The following is a 20193-nucleotide window of genomic DNA, read 5'->3' as shown; positions in this document are numbered from 1 at the left end:
GTAAAGACTTACAGAAAACGTTTGACCTCTGTCATTGCCAACAAAGTATTGATTGCCAACAAAGTATTGAGATAAACTTTTGTTATTGACCAAATACTTATTTTCCACCAACATTTGCAAATAAATTCATTAAAAATCCTACAATGTGATTTTCTGGAAAAAAAATTCTAATTTTGTCTGTCATAGTTGAAGTGTACCTACGATGAAAAGTACAGGCCTTTCTCATATTTTTAAGTGGGAGAACATGCACAATTGGTGGCTGACTAAATACTTTTTTGCCACACTGTATATCACAGACAGTGTCACCAGCAAAGCACCCCCACACCATCAGACCTCCTCCATGCTTCGCGGTGGGAACCACACATGCGGTGATCATCCGTTCACCTACTCTGCGTCTCACAACGATAGTGGTTGGATCCAAAAATTTCAAATTTGGACTCATCCGACCAAAAGAGAGATTTCCACCGGTCTAATGTCCATTGCTCATGTTTCTTGACCCAAGCAAGTCTTCTTCTTATTGGTGTCCTTTAGTAGTGGTTTCTTTGCAGCAATTTGACCATGAAGGCCTGATTCACGCAGTCTCCTCTGAACAGTTGATGTAGAGATGTTTCTGTTACATGAACTCTGAAGCATTTATTTGAGCTGCAATTTCTGAGTCTGGTAACTCTGATGAACTTATCCTCTGCAGCAGAGGTAACCCTGGGTCTTCCTTTCTTGTGGCGGTCCTCATGAGAGCCAGTTTCATCATAGCGCTTGATGGTTTTTGCAACTGCATTTGAAGAAACTTTGAAAGTTATTTAAATTTTCCGAATTGACTGACCTTCATGTCTTAAAGTAATGATGGACTGTCTTTTGTCTTTGCTTATTTGAGCTGTTCTTGCCATAATATTAACTTGGTCTTTTACCAAATAGGGCTATTCTGTATACCACCCCTACCTTGTCACAACACAACTATTTAGCTCTAACGCAGTAAGAAGGAAAGAAATTCCACAAATTAACTTAACAAGGCACACGTGTTAATTGAAATGCATTCCAGGTGACTACCTCATGAAGCTGGTTGAGAGAATGCCAAGAGTGCACAAAATCTGTCAAGGCAAAGGGTGGCTACTTTGAAGAATCTCAAATATAAAATATATTTATATTTGTTTAACACTGTTTTGGTCACTACATGATTCCATATGTGTTATTTCTTGGTTTTGATGTCTTCACTATTATTGTAGAATGTAGAAAATAGTCAAAATAAAGAAAAACCTTGAATGAGTAGGTGTGTCCAAACTTTTGACTGGTACTGTAGGTATTTGAGAGAACATTATATTGCAGTCAGAGAGTACATTGTTACCCATGTTGCATTCAGATTTAACCATGTATTATTCTCCCAAGTGAATGCTGCTGTGTTCAGAGTACAAACAACTCTCAGACTAGTGTCACATCACATGTAAGTTGCACACAGTTCTAAGGCAGTGGTTCCTAAACCGGTCTGTGCTGTGTCTGTCCCACCATAAGTTTTTTATATCTCCCTCTGATCTACTTTGTAAACTAGACTGATGTTTGTAGTCATGACGCAGTTTATTGCCACATCTTCACACAAATCAATGGCAACCCACCAGTGTTTACCAAAACACCATACAGGGAAACACTGTTCTGAGGAGTCTGTCAGACGAGGAGGCTTTGCACATCGCCGCACATACACTGCTCTCCCACAGGCCTCTTGACCATCCTCCCTCGCAAGGACAAAGCCTCAGACAGACGCTGTCGTCAGAACAGAACCGTTCAACCTCTCCTCCTGACGGCACTGTCCCCTGTGAAAAGACAGAGAAAAAAACAACACTCACTAAACATTGGGATAAAAATAACCAGCACTCCTGAGAAGCAGAACATCTCCTCGACCTTGTCACTCCACTATAACTCTCCTTGCCTCTGTCGTGATGAGTTTCTCTCTTTTCCATTCACACTTTCATCCCCTTGTTTGTTATCCCTTTTCTCGTCAATCCCCTGCTCCCATCTCTCCCCGTCATCGTCTCCACAGTCCCAGACTGTGGCGGGAGGACAGAGGGATGTGACTTTGAAGGAAGATGAATTCACTGTGGGGGATTCTACAGGTGAGATGACTAGTCTGCTTACTACTGAGCTCCATTCCCATATGTCTGTCACAACAGATCAAAACTATTCTTGTTTTTTACCTATTTGTCTGGAATGAAGTGTTTGCGACAAAAGTAGATAGATTCATCATCAATGCTATGGTATGCCACTGTCTACTACTGAATGTTGTTTTTTCATTGAATGTTGTACTTGTGTTATGATGTTGTAGTAACTAGTTTCCTCTCCCATCACCCTTCCAGTGACCCACAAAGATGGGAAGTTCCGCGCTGAGCTCTCCAAACTGACTATTATTGGCCGGACACAACGCGATGAGCTTTGATTGGCTGGAAATCCGAATGACTGTTGTAATATCATCAAATGGTGACATCCAGGCGTGCTCTCAAGGCAGGCCATTGTGCTCTAATGTCGACAACAGTGGCAATTGAAGGACGATATTCAAGCACGAAGGACGATACAGTAATGAGTGACAGCCTTAGACCTTGGTGGTCTACAAATATGCTGTTGAATAAATGTATTGTTTTTTATTTGGAGTATTATGGCTTTACATGGAAAATTCATTATGTTCCATACTGTATGAGAATGCATATTGGGATGTCTGATCTTAACGGGTGTAGAGAGATATAGGTTCAGAGGATTTATTGGTCTTATGCTAAGCCAGGGAAATGTGAGTAATCATTTGTCTTCATCGTGCGCACGTTAAGATATATACATTTTTCCAATCTGCTTCTCTAAGCAAGTGAATGGTTAGTACAGATAATGTAGAGCATGGAGCCCCAGTTTCTATGTTCTTTTGATCTAGATAGAGCACCTGATTCAACCAACCAATCATCATTCAATGCAGTTGATTTAGTTTTTCTCCCTCCTCTCTCACTCCTACCAACAGTCTTAATGAAGCTAGGTGGAGCTTTAGAACAGATGCTTATTTGGCCTACCAGGATTAGAGACATATTGCCTTGATGTAGAGGATAGTTAGCTTGCCAGCACATACCAGGTTCATCCCTGTCTGTCTAGAGGAGGCCCTCACTCAGCGTTGATAGTGGAGTCCCTTGGCTCCCAAAAGGAAATACCACCGGGCACTTGTTTTGTTTTATATTTTATTTTCTACTTCTTGGATTTCTAAATCACAATGTGCAACTGATGCTCCAATAAAAGTCATATTGTCTGGGAATGTGAAATGTGTGTTCTCATTTGTTTTGACACAGCTAATTGATCAGAATGTCCTTGCTAAGATGTCACACTGCTGTCCATGCTCAGGTTTGATGCTTTTCAGCTTGGATTACTTTCAGAGTTCTGTGTGCTGATCTCATGCTCTTTTTTTTATATTATTAGGACACACATTTTCAGTCCAGCAGATTCCAACATTATTACGTTTCATATGAAAATGTAGCTATAACACAGACGAAATTCGATGTGCATAATGTTTTTGGACCGTTTGCAAACAATGTAAAAAAAAAGAATGATAAAATCGTTGAGTTAATAAAGCCGAATACAAACATGGTCTCTTTTTTGCTTTCTTGAGTAAGGCAGCTCCAAAATGCAGGTGTTTCAGCCTAGCTCAGTGCTTTCTGTGGTGGTGGGGCATTCAGCGGAAAACAAACTCCCTTTTTCAGGATCCTGTCTTTCAAAGATAATTCGTAAAAATCCAAATAACTTCACAGATCTTCATTGTAAAGGGTTTAAACACTGTTTCCCATGCTTGTTCAATGAACCATAAACAATTAATGAACATGCACCTGTGGAAGGTCGTTAAGACACTAACAGCTTACAGACGGTAGGCAATTAAGGTCACAGTTATGAAAACTTAGAACACTAAAGAGGTATTTCTACTGACTGAAAAACACCAAAGAAAGATGCCCAGGGTCCCTGCTCATATGTGTGAACCTGCCTTAGGCATGCTACAAGGAGGCATGAGGTCTGCAGATGTGGCCAGGGCAATAAATTGCAATGTCCGTACTGTGAGACGCCTAAGACAGCGCACAGGGAGACAGGACAGAAAGCTGATCGTCCTTGCAGTGGCAGACCACGTGTAACAGCACCTGCACAGGATCGGTACATCCGAACATCACACCTGCGGGACAAGTCCAGGATGGCAACCACAACTGCCCGAGTTACACCAGGAATTACACCACAATCCCTCCATCAGTGCTCAGACTGTCCGCAATAGGCTGAGAGAGGCTGGACTGAGGGCTTGTAGGCCTGTTGTAAGGCAGGTCCTCACCAGACATCACTGGCAACAACGTCGCCTATGGGTACAAACCCACTGTCGCTGGACCAGACAGGACTGGCAAAAAGTGCTCTTCACTGACTAGTCGCAGTTTTGTGTCACCAGGGGTGTTGGTTTGATTCGCGTTTATCGTCGAAGGAATAAGCGTTTACACCGAGGCCTGTACTCTGGAGCGGGATCGATTTGGAGGTGGATGGTCCATCATGGTCTGGGGCGGTGTATCACAGCATCATCGGACTGAGCTTGTTGTCATTGCAGGCAATCTCAACGCTGTGCATTACAGGGAAGACATCCTCCTGCCTCATGGGGTACCCTTCCTGCAGGCTCATCCTGACATGACCCTCCAGCATGACAATGCCACCAGCCATACTGCTCATTCTGTGCGTGATTTCCTGCAAGACAGGAATGTCAGTATTCTGCCATGGCCAGCGAAGAGCCCTAATCTCAATCCCATTGGGCACGTCTGGGACCTGTTGGATCAGAGGGTGAGGGCTAGAGCCATTGCCCCCAGAAATGTCTGGGAACTTGCAGGTGCCTTGGTGGAAGAGTGGGGTAACATCTCACAGCAAGAACTGGCAAATCTGGTGCAGTCCATGAGGAGGAGATGCACTGCAGTACTTAATGCAGCTCGTGGCCACACCAGATACTGAATGTTACTTTTGATTTTGACCCCCCTTTGTTCAGGGACACATTATTCCATTTCTGTTAGTCACATGTCTGTGGAACTTGTTCAGTTTATGTCTCAGTTGTTGAATCTTGTTATGTTCATACAAATATTTACACATGTTAAGGTTGCTGAAAATTAACACAGTTGACAGTGAGAGGACGTTTCTTTTTTTGCTGAGTTTACGTAGCGTAGGGGTTGGTAGTGATTGGCTCAGTGTTCTGTCACTCATGGGGAGTCTAAGGGTAGAGCTCGAAAATTCAAGCCCCTTGTGTGCTGCCATAGAGTTACATTAGAAGAGCCCATCCAAGAAGGCTCAAGGTCATTGGCCACAGATAAAATTACATCAAATCATGTTATATCTACAGTACCTTTGATTGGACTGATCATGTCAACATCATACTTTCAAAATCTTAGCTCGCAGTCATCATCCTGAATCAAGTTGACAATCTACTGGCAAATCTTTTTTAATCCTTGTCATATGAAGGGAAATAATGAAGAGAATTTATAGATAAAACGTATCGGTGCTCATCGACCATTGGACATCAACATTACACAACAAGTCGGAAGTTGCAAATTCAACAATGAGTGGTTTGGAAGGAATCAGTGGCTAACTGCAAGCATTGCAAAGCAATCACTAGCCTGCTATTCAGTGGAGTGACTGTGTGGTCCCAAGTCTGGGTTTCAGGGTCTCTTATCCAAGCTTAAAATGATAAACATTCAACATTGGCCATGCTGTCAATGAAGCATGATTTGTGCTGCGCTCAAAACAACTTAACTTGGACTGGGAAATCTGACTTCAATGAGTTCAAGACAACTGGGAACTCGGGGAAAGGCCCTTTCCTGTTTCAGCATGACACTACCCCCGTGCACAAAGCGAGGTCAATACAGAAATGGTTTGTCAATATCGGTGTGGAAGAACTTAACTGGCCTGCACAGATGAATTGGGATGAATTGGAACGCCGACTGCGAGCCAGGCCTAATCGCCCAACATCAGTGCCCGACCTCACTAATGCTCTTGTGGCTGAATGGAAGCAAGCCCCCGCAGCACTGTTCCAACATCTAGTGGAAAGCCTTCCCATAAGAGTGGAGGCTGTTTTAGCAGCAAAGGGGGGACCAACTTCATATTAATGCCCATGATTTTGGAATGACACGTTCGGCGAACAGGTGTCCACATACTTTTGTTCATGTTGTGTATCTGTGACCAACACCTTTAAGATGAGGTTGGTTTAGTTTTATCTGTTGACAAAATTGTCTGAGAAAAAAAAAAGGATGTATGTGTCTCCCAAGTTCTGCATTCCCAGTAATGTGAAATCCATAGATTAGGGCCTAATGAATTCATTTCAATCGACTGAATTCCTTATATGAACTGTAACTCAGTAAAATCTTTGAAATTGTTGCATTGTTGCATTTATCTTTTTGTTCAGTTTATGAACAGGTCGTTACTATTGGCCATCTGTTACTACTATAACTGTTGACTTTAACTTCCCATCAGAAAACATAGCCAACTTTGTCTAAAAATTGCATTGGAAGGTATTCCTAAGATCCCTAAGTTTCCAGTACAAATGTATCTGCTGAAGTACATGTCAAGTCCACAAGATGGCATCAAATTAACTAAAAATACAAATTATCTACAACATGCAATGGCACGTTACAACCATTGTGATACAGGCAGATTGATTCTGAACTATGGGCACCATGATACGACCCGATGAGTGCGTCATCATTTCTCTCTTGTGAATGCTCTCGGCCAGTTTGAACTGCGTTCCCCCATCTCTCTCTCTCTCTTCCTCTGTATTTCCTGATTGACATTTACAGGGAACAGATGGAGCTTGTGGATGAGGAGGGTTAGGTTAGGAATCACCACCAAGGGCCCTTTGAAGGGTAGGACTAATGGCCAGCTGCCCCACTGTCTCTGTCCCCCTCTCCCCTATCTCCCCCAGACACACTTCCAAGCACTGGGTGACCAAGTCAGCCAAGAGACATGCTACGCCAAAGAGATGCTCTCACCCTATTTGGTTGTGTCATCATTCTGCTAAGTGGGCATCTGCATCGGGCCCTAGTAGTTACAAGTGCGCCGAGCCAGGTGTTGCTGTCTCTTATCCTGTCTCTTATCCTTGGTCAGAGCCAAGCCAGAAAGGTGGAAAGGGTGTCAGGACAAATGCAGCAGAACTCTGCTGACATATACCTACCCTGAGACACCTCTCATCACCTTGGAAACGTGGGCTCTGCTCAAGTTGATGAGCCTTAAATCACCCTCTGCTCCCTCAGCTCTGTGGTAGTTGCTCCATTAATCCAACCACCTCCCTCTCACACCGTGGTTGAGAGCAGTCTTCTCTTTACAGGATACGGGGGAGCCTTCTTGGGGTCCTTGCCTTTACTTGCCCCCCGATCAAAGTGCCCATCGTGCGGGTAAGGAGGCGGCTTGCGGCCCTTGGGCCCTGGAACTCTCCCTGGGCCGTGTGGGACTGTCTGGCCCTGCGTTAGCCCCAGTGATTTAGCAGATGTTGTCCTCACTCCCTCCACCATGGTCTGGGTCTTACGGGCTCTGGGTGGGCTGACAGGGAGAGGTGACCTCATGGGTGACCCTATTTGGGTTTCTAAGGTGACAGAAGGACTGAGAGCAGAGGGGTGAGGAGGAGGACTTATTTCATGGGGGGAAAGTCCAAGGATGTGAAAGAGAGCAGAGTTAGAGGCATGGTTGAGGGGGTAATGTAAACTCTTGCTCTTGACTGAGGGATCATGGGTGTTGGGGTGAGGTGGGTTGGTACTGATGGGGGACAGACCAGAGGTGGGAGGGCGAACAGGGCTACTCCTGTGAGGCCTGGGAGCAAGTTGGTGGGGAAGGCGGACCGGGCTGGAGGCAGGGTTGTGACGCTGGGGTGAGTTAGTCCTGATGAGGGAGGACAGAGCTGCGTCCCCCTGTCTGGCCTCCTCACCCCCTGGGCCTCTTGGCCTCTGATGGCTACTGCCCATCGCGACTCCACTGGAGGTGGAGCTACTGTCGCTGGGCAGGCTGGGGCTGGCTTCCCCTTCACTCAGGTCAATGGACGAGGTCAGCAGCTCAATCTGCTGCACCACCTGTGAAAGAGATTAAGATACACGTCAGAGATGGGGCTGGAGAGATGCGAGAAAATGAGATGGAGAAAATGTTTGATCTGCCTCAGCCTTTGCTGTGTGTGGCCGTACTGTTGCTAGGCAAATTGTTTTTCTCACTTAACTACTCAAGTTCTCTGGTGTCTTCCTTCAGGTCCCTGACCACCTGGTCCAGTAAGAGATTTTCCTTGCACCACACTATAAGAGCAGCATCGCTGGATGTTACTCCATACATTTATTTAACGTTCTACTATCATTTGCAATACCCCTGTGGAATACCCTTGCGCTCGGACTGCACTTATGCGGAACTTTCCCCCTGGCACGGCAGGAGTGCCATATACAGTACTGTAATGCAACAAGATAACGTGAGAGGGGCCGATTTACATGTCACTTTTATGGGATGAGAATATGAGCCAGGGCTCAGGCGTTTCCATAAATTGATTAAAAGCATGGTTCCAGCTGCTCCTCTGTCAGCATCTGGTGGTGGAAGGACTGGAGAGGAGAGGGTACCGCTGCTAAGCATCACTTTAAAACATTGCATACATTAGGTAAATGGAGCATAGCAGGGTCGTTCCACGAAAAGAGCGCCTGTTTGCGTACCTTTGATATTTTAAGCAGAAATTGTGCACCAATAGAAATTGTGCCCTTTAATATAGACCACATGGTCAATTTAATACATCAGATTTTTTTTTTATGAATTAAGTCTTGCTAAAGTGCCCAAATCCAGTATTTTAACATGTCCCTCTGTTCACCGCTTCTAAGAAGATTCTAACCCACTGAACCCTAAAAACGTTTTCCCCATCATTGTAAAGCCCTAGTTATTTTGTTGATTTGACAAGGTCATTTCTGAAGATGATTATTTATTTCATGTGATTAGTGATTAATAAAATAAAATACAAAAAACTCCCTGTTACGTGAACTGAACTTTTGCTTTAATATTTATTTCAAAATAAACATTGGACATTTAATAGTCAAATCCTAGTGTAAAAGCAGTGAGCTGGTTCTACTCTTTTTGGCCATTGTTTGGTGTTTTGATGATGGGAAACTGAGCGGATCAAGCACAGCACATTAACCCTGTTACCAACAGATAGACAGGCTAGAAATGTTTCAACAATTTCATTTTGTAAAGTTTGCATTCAATTACCCCTCCCTGTTGCATACAGCAAGCTTCCATAGAGAAATCGTCAACCCTGTAACTTTATTTGGAACTTCATTTTTGTATTTAATTAACTTCTTGAGATGGGAAACTTGTTTTTCATTAAGTTTAACATGTGCTCTTTATAACAGAATGTTAAAATGAGATGGGGGGAAAAATGGACGAAGTTACACTACCCAGAAGGTTTTCTCATTTGATGGAACCATAGAGAATGATAGAGGCCTCTACTAGCCAAAAGCCTGTATTAGCATGGGCAGCACGATTGAGGACTTTCACCATTTTGAAGTAGTCAAGTGGGTGGGACGTCCAATGGGTTAAGGAAGGATCATATGATTCCATCCGGGTCATCAGGAGGGATCAGCCAATGAATATACTCTTGAGAAGAAATTCCATAACTGCAGGTGGCAGTAAATCGGCAATGTTGGCTTTATACCTGTTCAAACAACACACTACAAGTGGCAGAATGTATTCCTTTCAGTTTGTTTGCCAACAAAAGAGAATGGTGTTGGAATGTATAAAGGCCATTTTACGGGCTCCTGACCAACTCTGCTATTTTGTATGTTTCTTTGCGCTGATCGTAACTTTTTTATACATTATGTTCCCACCATCATTTCCTATGACCGAAAATAACTTCTGTACATCAGAACAGCGATCACTAACCTCGATTTGGATGAAGATTTCTACTTCAATGAGTTGGCGGCAGAGGGCATACTGCTCACCCCGGACCAGGCCGTAATCCCGACACTCGGAAGAGAAAGAGACGACAATATAGAGGCTGATTTGCGGGGTACCCTGACTACGGACAAGTAAATAATCCACCTCTACCCTCTGTTCTATTGGCGAATGTATAATCACTGGAGAAGGTACTGGACAAGCTCCGTTCGAGACTATCCTATCAACGGAACCTGAAGAACTGTAAATCCCATGTTTCTCGGAAACTTGGCTGAACAAGGACATGGATAATATTCTCTGGTTTTCTATGTATCGACAGGACAGAACAGTAGTGTAAGGTAAACTCAAGGGTGATGGTGTGTCTCTTTGTTAATTAGTAGTTGGTGCTCAATCTCTAATATTAGGTTTCAAGGTTCTGCTTGCCTGAGTTAGAACACCTCATGATAAGCTGTATACCATAATATTTACCAAATATTTACCATATTTTACGTAGCTGTTTATTTACCACCACAAACTGAGCCTGGCACTAAGACTGCACTCAACGAGCTGTATAAGGCCATAAGCAAACAAGAAAATGTTCATCCAGAGGTGGCGCTCTTGGTGGTCGGTGATTTTAATGCAGGAAAACTGAAATCCGTCTTACCTCATTTCTACTAGCATGTCACCAGTGCAACTAGAGACAAAATAACTCTAGATCACCTTTCCTCCACACTCTGACGCTCGTTGGATGTGGCAGTGTTGCAAACGGGTTACAAAGGGAAACTCCGCTGCAAGCTGCCCAGTGACGCCAGCCTACCAGACAAGTTAAATGCTTTCTATGCTCGCTTAGAGGCACGCAACACTGAACAATGCGTAAGAGCACAAGCTGTTCCCGGATGACTGTGTGATCACGCTCTACGTAGCCGATGTAAGAACTTTAAACAGGTTAACATTCACAAGGCCGCAGGGCCAAATGGATTACCAGGACGCATACTCAGATCATGCACCGACTAGCTGGCAAGTGTCTTCACTGATATTTTCAGCATCTCCCTAACCCAGTCTGTAATAAATACATGTTTCAAGCAGACCACCATAGTCCCTGTGCTAAAGAATGCCAAGGGAACCTGTCTAAATGACTATAACCCCTTAGCACTCACACCTGTAATCATGAAATTCTTTGAAAGGCTGGTCAAGGCTCACATCAACACCGTCATCCCAGACACCCTGGACCCACTAAAATTCGCATACCTCCTCAACAGATCCACAGATGATGCAATCTGTATGGCACTCCACACTGCCGTTTCCCACTTGAACAAAAGGAAGACCTACGTGAGAATGCTGTTCATTGACTACAGCTCAGCATTCAACACCATAGTGCTCTACAAGCTCATCACTAAGAGTAAGACCCTGGGACTGAACACCTCCCTCTGTAACTGGATCCTGGACTTCCTGATGGGATTCCCCCAAGCGGTGAGGGTAGGCAACAACCCATCCGCCACACTGACACTCACCGCGGGGGCCACTCAGGGGTGCGTGCTTAGTCCCCTCCTGTACTCCCTGTTCACCCACGACCACATGGCTACGCATGACTCCAACCCCATTATTAAGTTTGCTGACAACACAACGGTGGTAGGCCTGATCACCGACGACGATGAGACAGCCTATAGGGAGGAGGTCAGACCTGGCAGTGTCGTGCCAGGACAACAACCTTTCCCTCAACGTCAGAAAGTCAAAGGAGCTGATCATGGACTACAGGAAACGGATGGCCAAGTACGCCCCCATCCACATCACTATGGATCTATCATGGTCCAAATACACCAACACGGTTGTGAAGAGGGCACAACAACGCCTCTTCTCCCTTAGTAGGCTGTAAAGATTTGTCATGGGCCCTCAGATCCTCAAAAAGTTATACAGCTGCACCATTGAGAGCATCTTGACTAGCTACATCACCGCTTGGTATGGCAACTGATTCGTCTTCCGACCGCAAGGCTTTACAGAGGATAGTGTGGGCAGCCCAGTACATCATTGTTGAGCTCCCTGTCATCTAGGACCTCTATACCAGGCGATGTCAGAGGAAAGCCATAAAAATTGTCACAGACTCCAGCCACCCAAGTCATAGACTGTTCTCTCTGCTATCACACGGCAACGGTACCGATGCACCAAGTCTGGAACCAACAGGACCCTGAACAGCCTCTACCCTCAAGCTATAAGACTGCTAAATAGTTAGTTAAATAGTTAACCAAATATCTACCTGGACTATCTGCATTGACCCTTTTTGCACTAACTTTTTTGACTCATCACATCCGTGCTCCTACCGTTTACTATCTAGCACTTTATTCCTAGTTATACAGTGGGTATAGAAAGTCACCGCACCTTTTCAAAATGTTCACCTTTTGTTGCCTTACAGCCTGAAATGAAAATACATAAAATTATACTTTTTCCAGCTTTATTTACACACAGTAACCCACAATATCAATAGGAAAAAAACAATCCCCAAAACAGTAAAATGCCCTACTTGGATAAGTCAACCCCCCCTTAGAATTTAAATTGAAAACTTGCTGAGGTATAACCAACTACAAATCAAGCTAATTGGCTTCCATCTGTGATCAGTTGTAGTGACTTTGATTAGTTCAGAATAAAAGCAGTTGTTCATAGAGGACTCCACTGCTTAGTAGTGCAATTCATAGCAAATAATCCATTATGGGCGGTACTTTCAAAAGATCTATGAGATTAAGTTGTGGAAAGCACAAGTCAGGGGATGGATATGAAAAGCTTTCAAAGGCTTTGTCTATCCCTCGGAGCACAGGTAAGACCATTATTACGAAGTGGAAGGCGTATGGCACCACCCAGACCCTGCAGAGATCAGGCCGTCCCTCCAAACTGGATGACCTGGCAAGGAGGAGACTGATCAGATGCTACCAAGAAGCCAATAGTGACTTTGAAGGAGCTTCAGGCCTTTATGGCAAATATTGGTCAATGTGTGTATGTGACCACAATACCACAAGAGCTCCACAAATCTGGCCTCTATGGGAGGGTGGCAAGAAAGAAAACACTCCTCAAAAAAAGGGAGATGAGACCAAATTAAACTTTTTGGCCTGAATGCAAAACTATATATCTGGCGAAAACCCAATACATCGTTCCACCCAAGGAACACCAAGTCTATAGTAAAGCATGGTGGTGGCAGTGGTAACGATGTGCTCTGAGAGTCGGGAAGCAAGTTCGGGGAGTATGTGTTTTAATAAAGAAACACAACATAATACCAAATAAGAAACATGGGCAACGCACAGACATGACACAGAAACAATGGCGCCTGGGGAAGGAACCAAAGGAGTGACATGTAAAGGGCAGGTAATCAAGGAGGCGATGGAGTGCAGGTGAGTGTCATGCGCGTAACGATGTTGACAGGTGTGCTCCATAACGAGCAGCCTGGTGACCTAGAGGCCGGAGAGGGAGCACACGTGACAGCAGCATCCTGTTGAGGGGGTGTTTCTCTTCAGCAGGGAGCATTTGTCGGGATAGAAGGGGAAATGGACAGTGCAAAATACCAACAGATTTTTGAGAACATGCAGCCCTCTGCCAGGAAGTTAAAAATGGGAAGGTGGTTCACGTTTCAACATGACAATGACCCAAAGCACACCGCCAAAGTAATTGTACAGTGGCTGAAGGACAAGAAGGTGAATGTCCTTGAGTGGCCTAGTCAGAGCCCCGACCTAAATCCCATTGAGAATCTGTGGAATGACTTAAAGAGAGCGGTCACTATGCAATTTGACTGAGCTTGAACAATTCTGCAAGGAAGAATGGGCAACTATTGCACAGTCTAGGTGTGCAAAGTTATTAGAGACGTATTCCAAAAGACTTTTGGCTGTAATTCAAGCAGAAGGTGGTTCCACCAAGTATTAACTCAGGGGGGTGTTCACTTATCCAAATAGGGTATTTTACTGTTTTAATTGTGGGTTCATTTTTCTCACTTGGATATTGTGGGTTACTGTCTGTAAATAAAAAGTCTGATTTTATGTGTTTTCATTTCAGGCTGTAAGGCAACAAAAGGTGAACAAAAGGTACACCTGCACATCGACTTGGTACTGATGCTCCTTGTATATTATCGTTACTCATTATGTATCTATTACTACTTTTATTATTACATGTTTTACTTTTCAATTATTTCTCTATTTTCTTTCTCTCTGCATTGTTGGGAAGGGCCCGGAAGCATTTCACTGTTAGTCCAAACCTGTTGTTTCGAAGCAAGTGACAAATAGCATTTGTCCAGCTGTTCTGTGGACAGAATATGCAAACTGATTGCCCCCCATCTATCTTCAGAGCTCGTGCTGTTAGGTGACCTAAACTGGGACATGCTTAATACCCCGGCCATCCAACAATCTAAGCTTGATGCTCTCAATCTCACACAAATGATCAATGAATCTACCAGGTGCAACACCAAATCTACCAGGTGCAAACATCATCCTAACCAACCTGCCCTCCAAATACACCTCTGCTGAAAGCACCTTTAAAGAATAACCAGGATCTCAGCAATCACTGCCTCATTGCCTGCGTCCGTAATGGGTCCGCAGTCAAACAACCACCCCTCATCACTGTCAAACGCTCCCTAAAACACTTAAACGAGCAGACCTTTCTAATCGACCTGGTCTGGGAATCCTAGAAGGACATTGACATTCCGTCAGTACAGGATGCCTGGTTATTCTTTAAAAGTGCTTTCCTCGCCATCTTAAATAAGCATGCCCCTTTCAGAAAATGTAGAACCAGGAACAGATATAGCCCTTGGTTCACTCCAGACCTCACTGCCCTCGACCAGCACAAAAACATCCTGTGGCGTACTGCATTAGCATCGAATAGCCCCCGCGACATGCAACTTTTCAGGGAAGTTAGGAACCAATATACACAGGCAGTTAGGAAAGCAAAGGCTAGCTTTTTCAAACAGAAATTTGTATCCTGTAGCACTAACTCCAAAATGTTCTGGGACACTGTAAAGTCCATGGAGAACAAGAGCACCTCCTCCCAACTGCCCACTGCACTGAGGCTTGGAAACACTGTCACCACCGATAAATCTGCGATAATTGAGAATTTCAATAAGCATTTCTCTACGGCTGGCCATGCTTTCCACCTGGTTACCCTTACCCCGGTCAACAGCCCTGCACCCCTCACTGCAACTTGCCCAAGCCTCCCCCATTTCTCCTTCACCCACATCCAGATAGCTGATGTTCTGAAAGAGCTGCAAAATCTGGACCCCTACAAATCAGCAGGGCTAGACAATCTGGATCCTCTCTTCCTAAAACTAGCCGCCGAAATTGTTGCAACCCCTATTACTAGCTTGTTCAACCCCTCTTTCATATCGTCTGAGATCCCCAAAGATTGGAAAGCTGCCGCGGTCATCCCCCTCTTCAAAGGGGAGACACTCTAGACCCAAATTGCTACAGACCTACATCTATCCTACCCTGCCTTCGAAAGCCAAGTTAACAAACAGATCATTGACCATTTTTTAATCCCAACGTACCTTCTCTGCTATGCAATCTGGTTTCAGAGCTGGTCATGGGTGCACCTCAACGATGCTCAAGGTCCTAAATGATATCATAACTGCAATCAATGAGAGACATTACTGTGCAGCCGTATTCATCGACCTGGCCAAGGCTTTCGACTCAGTCAATCACCACATTCTTATTGGCAGACTCGACAGCCTTGGTTTCTCAAATGATTGCCTCGCCTGGTTCACTTCTCTGATAGAGTTCAGTGTGTCAAATCGGAGGGCCTGTTGTCCGGACCTCTGGCAGTCTCTATGGGGGTGCCACATGGTTCAATTCTCAGGCCGACTCTATTCTCTGTATACTTCAATGATGTTGCTCTTGCTGCTGGTGATTCACTGATCCACCTCTACGCAGATGACACCATTCTTTATACTTCTGGCCCTTCTTTGGACACTGTGTTAACTAACCTCCAGACGAGCTTCATTGCAAGTAATAAATGCAAGTAAAACTAAATGCATGCTCTTCAATCGAACACTGCCCGCACCTGCCCGCCCGTCCAGCATCACTACTCTGGACGGTTCTGACTTAGAATATGTAGACAACTACAAATACCCAGGCGTCTAGTTAGACTGTAAACTCTCCAATCCAAAAAAGCATCTCCAATCCAAAATGACATCTAGAATTGGCTTCCTATTCCGCAACAAAGCATCCTTCACTCATGCTGCCAAACATACCCTCGTAAAACTGACCATCCTACCGATCCTCGACTTCGGCAATGACATTTCTAAAATAGGCTCAACAAATTGGATGTAGTCTATCACAGTGCCATCCGTTTTGTCACCAAAGCCCCATATACTACCCACCACTGCGACCTGTACGCTCTCGTTGGCTGGCCCTCTCTTCATACTTGTCGCCAAACCCACTGGCTCCAGGTCATCTACAATGCTGGTCATTTATGAACATTTGAACATCTTGGCCATGTTCTGTTATAATCTACACCCGGCACAGCCAGAAGAGGACTGGCCACCCCACATAGTCTGGTTCCTCTCTAGGTTTCTTCCTAGGTTTTGGCCTTTCTAGGGAGTTTTTCCTAGCCACCGTGCTTCTACACCTGCATTGCTTGCTGTTTGGGGTTTTAGGCTGGGTTTCTGTACAGCACTTTGAGATATCAGCTGATGTACGAAGGGCTATATAAATAAATTTGATTTGTTCAGTTTACATTATTAAATAGATGAACACGTACAACGCTGCGCATTGGTCCTCACCTTATTCCACCGACGACGGCCGATACACATACTGTATTTATTTATTTATCTTACTCCTTTGCACCACAGTATCTCTGTTTTTACATTCATCTTCTGCACATCTACCATTCCAGTGTTTAATTGGTATATTGTAATTACTTCGCCATTGTGGCCTATTTATTGCCTTACCTCCCTTATTCTACCTCATTTGCACGCACTGTATATAGACTTTTTCTACTGTATTAATGACTGTATGTTTGTTTATCCATGTGTAACTCTGTGTTGTTTGTGTTGAACTGCTGTGTTACCACTACACCACAGCTCTGCACGAGAAACAGCTTTAAATCCTCCCATCAAAGATAGACCCTATCTGTAACTTATAGGCAAACAGAAACATCTTTACCTCCTTCATCTCCTGATGGATGTCCTTCAGGCCTCCTAGAACCTCCTCCAGGTTCTCCACCACTCTCCGGATCTGATCCCGGACCACCTTCCGGTGGCTCCTCTTCGACCCAGTCAGCCCTGGCCCTCTCCTGGAGCCATGGTGGCCGCTGGTGGGCCTGGTCTGGACATCCTCTGGGGTGGGACAGGGCTTACTGGGGCTCTGCTGGGGTCGGAGAGTGGGACCTCCCATATTTCTCTGAGGAACCTCTGTAGAGAATATGACTTCATGCAGAGAGCTGGGTCCATTGTAACCCTCCACAGGTTTAGTCAAGTATTTCTGGTCTCTTCTGGTCTCTGGTCCGCCTACTGGTCTAGTCAAGTCTCTCTGGATGTTTCTGACTTTTTTTGGGGTGGAACTCAAGGTAGAACCGAAACTCTGGTGTCTGGGTAAGCCCTGTGTGGCTGTGGTTGTATCCACCCAGCTGGATTTATGAAGGTTTCTCTGACAGGTCTGTCTGGGGTAACCCCAAAGCTGGTCCTCCAAACAAACAGGCACTTTACAGCCGTCTTGACCTTTGAACTGTGTTGGTGGAGCGGGGGGTGTAACGTAGTTCCTGACTGAGGGGTGTGGTAACGTCTGGCGGTGGTTCCAAACAAAGGAGCGTTCTGTGTAGTGGTTCCTGACAGATGCGCTGTGTCTCAGGCCTGGCTCTGGAGAAGGGACCTGGCTCCACCTGGAAGGACTGCCAACTTGGCTTCTTAAATCTAGCTCCTCCAATCCCAGTCCATTCAAATGGGCACCCATCCTTTCCTTCCCATGTATATTGTTGATAACCTCTTGTGATTTAAAGCCTACCTCTTTGGCTCTGTTGGGATAGGTAAGGTTGGCATCAGTCCGCCTGCGCTGCCCATTGAGTCCCATGTCACTGTGATGGGCCCTGAATCTATTGTGGAGCCAGAGGTTGAGATGAGGGTTGCTGTGCTGAAAGCCTCTGTGCTCCCCAGGCGCTCTGGTGTCTGAGAACATGACGGAAGCAGTCCAGCAGCCACAGAGGAAGACTCCTTAAAGAATTAGCTTTGTCCCTCCAGCTTCCCGCCCTTGACATTCACATGGAATGTTTTTCTCATTGACTTCTCCCTCTCCCGCTCTTTTCCTCTCTCTCGAAAACTTTCTTCCGCTTATTTCTCATCAGACCCCCACCCACCCGCTCCCCTTTCCTGTCCAAGCCTGTTTCTGATTGTATCCCTTTGTTTTTTCTCTCTTTCTCTTCCCGGTCCTCCCCCCTCACTCTCCGTCTTCGCACGCTGTGATCCTTACTGCTTCCCCCTGTTGCCCTCTCTGCTGCTCATGGCCTCTCTGTCTTCCTCTCCCTGCGTCTCTGGCTCAGTGGCTGTGGCACGCTTCCTGTCTTCCCCCCCCCCCCTCTCTCTCTCTCTCTCTCTCACACACTCATTCCCCCTGCCGCCCAGCACTGCGCTGTCTCCCTTTCTCGCTCTTTATTCCTCCCACTCCTTCTCACTGCTGTACCTCCCTCTGTACCTTTCTCCCTCTTCCCCTCTCTCTCTCTGTATGTCTGTCTCTTTCTCTCCCATTTAACCCGCTTGTAGAGTGAGACTAGTGGAACTTCAATCAAGATTTTAGTTTTTTAATCCCTGGTAGACGCTGTGTCCCCACGTGAGCCTCCCCACTCCGCCTCTCATCTGATTACTCCTGTTCAGCTTGGGATACCAGAAGGGGCGAGAAGGGGATAAGGAGGGGGTGGGGTGGGTGCACAACACTGCACCCATAGCATACAGCAGTTAGCTACACAGACATAAAAGCCCTGAGCAGATACAATCTGTAACACACCTGTCCCGGCCCGTTAACTACAGTATTGTCACCTATGGAGCTGAGGCACCTCTTGTTGTTTCATGTTATTTTCTGCTTCTATGACTTCTATTTGTTCCAGTTATGCAGTGGCAGATGCTATTTGAAGCTTGATTCAAATCCCATCTTGGCTTGGCAACTGTCTGGATTAGTTGTGATGTGTCTGACAAACCCAGAGATGTCTCCTAGGGGTCTTTTGACTCACTGTGCGACTCCCTCCTTGGATGCACCCTAAACGAGACAATGGCAGTCACTGAGAACGCTGATAGTGTCTGTCATTCAGGAAGAACAGTTTCAGTATTTGCCATGAGCTTACTCAGCACAACAAACTACTTCTGAGAAATCCCCTTTAGTGAAAATAGGAAAATGAATGGAGAAATACTGCAGAAAGACCATGACATATTCTAATAGATACATGTACTCAAAGTGATGGGGGGGGGGGGTAATCCCCATTTCAGGGTAAGAAGATTCCTTCTCAAACTCGAGTGCCTGTGCTTAGCTGACCACTGCTTTGTGGATAACAACTAACCCTGGAAGTAATAGAGGAGGCTGTATTAATCCATCCAAAGCTCTACTTGAACATGGCTTACGCTCTCCAATACCCCAGCTGTTTCCAATGACTGTTTCCTTTGTTTCAGTGAACACTTCTGCTGCACAATCACTCCATTCCCTATTGTTCCCAAGGTCACTCATGTGAACGTAAACAGATCCCCAAAAATATGTTTTGTCCTCAGATGTTGACCACCCCACTCCCACACAGACACACACACACCTGAATTGTCGGGCTCTCATTTGCTGGACTTTACTCATCATACCTCTGGCTAAAACTCTCTGCTTTCAACCAATCACCCTCCCACTGTGTGTGGATCATAAATAACGTCCAGGCTGCGAAAATGCACAATGGTAGCTCATTTGAAAGTCAATGTGGAATAATAAGTACCTGTCGCTGTTGCTCGTCTAACAGCAGTCGACGTACGGTGGAGCCCAGTTGGAGACCTTCACTCCATCCATTACATTATGGTAATGTCTGTCCTTATAGAGCCACCACAACTTTACAGGCACTACACAGTAACAGAGCCACAGTAGACTAGCTATATATCCTGGTGGAGCTTCTGTCTCTGTCTACACAGCACAGCGCCAGAGAGAAGCAGAAGCAGCGTTATGTAAGCGTGTGGCGGAGATTGTCCTCTGGAAAGACCCCATATGTTGTCAAAGCTCTGTGAAAAAAGGTATTGTCACAGTCTGAAGCCCCTAAGGGCATTTTGGTAACTTTAGAACTATAGCCATTTAAACAGCAGAGATGCTTCAAGTGCAATACAGTATATTGAAA

The 20193-nt window shown here is 45.3% G+C and overlaps 2 protein-coding genes across 5 annotated transcripts in view; one reads left to right on the top strand and one right to left on the bottom strand.

The window, feature by feature from the left end:
• Window positions 1-3598, top strand: part of mydgf (myeloid-derived growth factor) — a 12361-nt gene extending 8763 nt beyond the window's left edge. For all 3 annotated transcript variants that reach the window (XM_036961058.1, XM_021576789.2, XM_036961087.1), the window contains 2 exons: window positions 2027-2099; window positions 2340-3598. In XM_036961058.1, coding sequence (XP_036816953.1) covers window positions 2027-2099; window positions 2340-2419 — 153 coding nt within the window. In that variant the 3' untranslated portion in view covers window positions 2420-3598. The remainder of the gene's footprint in view (window positions 1-2026; window positions 2100-2339) is intronic.
• Window positions 1228-20193, bottom strand: LOC110499562. Of its 2 annotated transcripts, XM_021576724.2 has the most exons (3): window positions 17016-19167; window positions 7181-8069; window positions 1236-1799 (listed from the first exon to the last, which is right to left on the bottom strand). In XM_021576724.2, the coding sequence occupies exons 1-2, from the start codon at window positions 18021-18023 to the stop codon at window positions 7299-7301; spliced, it is 1779 nt and encodes a 592-aa protein (XP_021432399.2). In that variant the 5' UTR covers window positions 18024-19167; the 3' UTR covers window positions 1236-1799; window positions 7181-7298. The 2 variants fall into 2 exon arrangements, 1 of the variants encoding a protein (XP_021432399.2); XR_002469995.2 differs by lacking the exons at window positions 7181-8069; window positions 17016-19167 and adding an exon at window positions 19804-20193 and having other exon boundaries at window positions 1228-1799.

Source organism: Oncorhynchus mykiss, chromosome 1, assembly GCF_013265735.2.
Source record: "Oncorhynchus mykiss isolate Arlee chromosome 1, USDA_OmykA_1.1, whole genome shotgun sequence".
Classification (NCBI taxonomy): Eukaryota; Metazoa; Chordata; class Actinopteri; order Salmoniformes; family Salmonidae; genus Oncorhynchus; species Oncorhynchus mykiss.
Note: the sequence above shows the minus strand (reverse complement) of the source record. Positions and strands in the feature narration are given on the sequence as shown.

Coding starts and splice junctions, on each gene's coding strand:
- LOC110499562 (XM_021576724.2), bottom strand. CDS start 18,023: ATGTTCTCAGACACCAGAGCGCCTGGGGAGCACAGAGGCTTTCAGCAC. Junction 8,070..17,015: donor TCCATCAGGAGATGAAGGAG/GTAAAGATGTTT, acceptor TCTCTTTCACAG/GTGGTGCAGCAGATTGAGCT.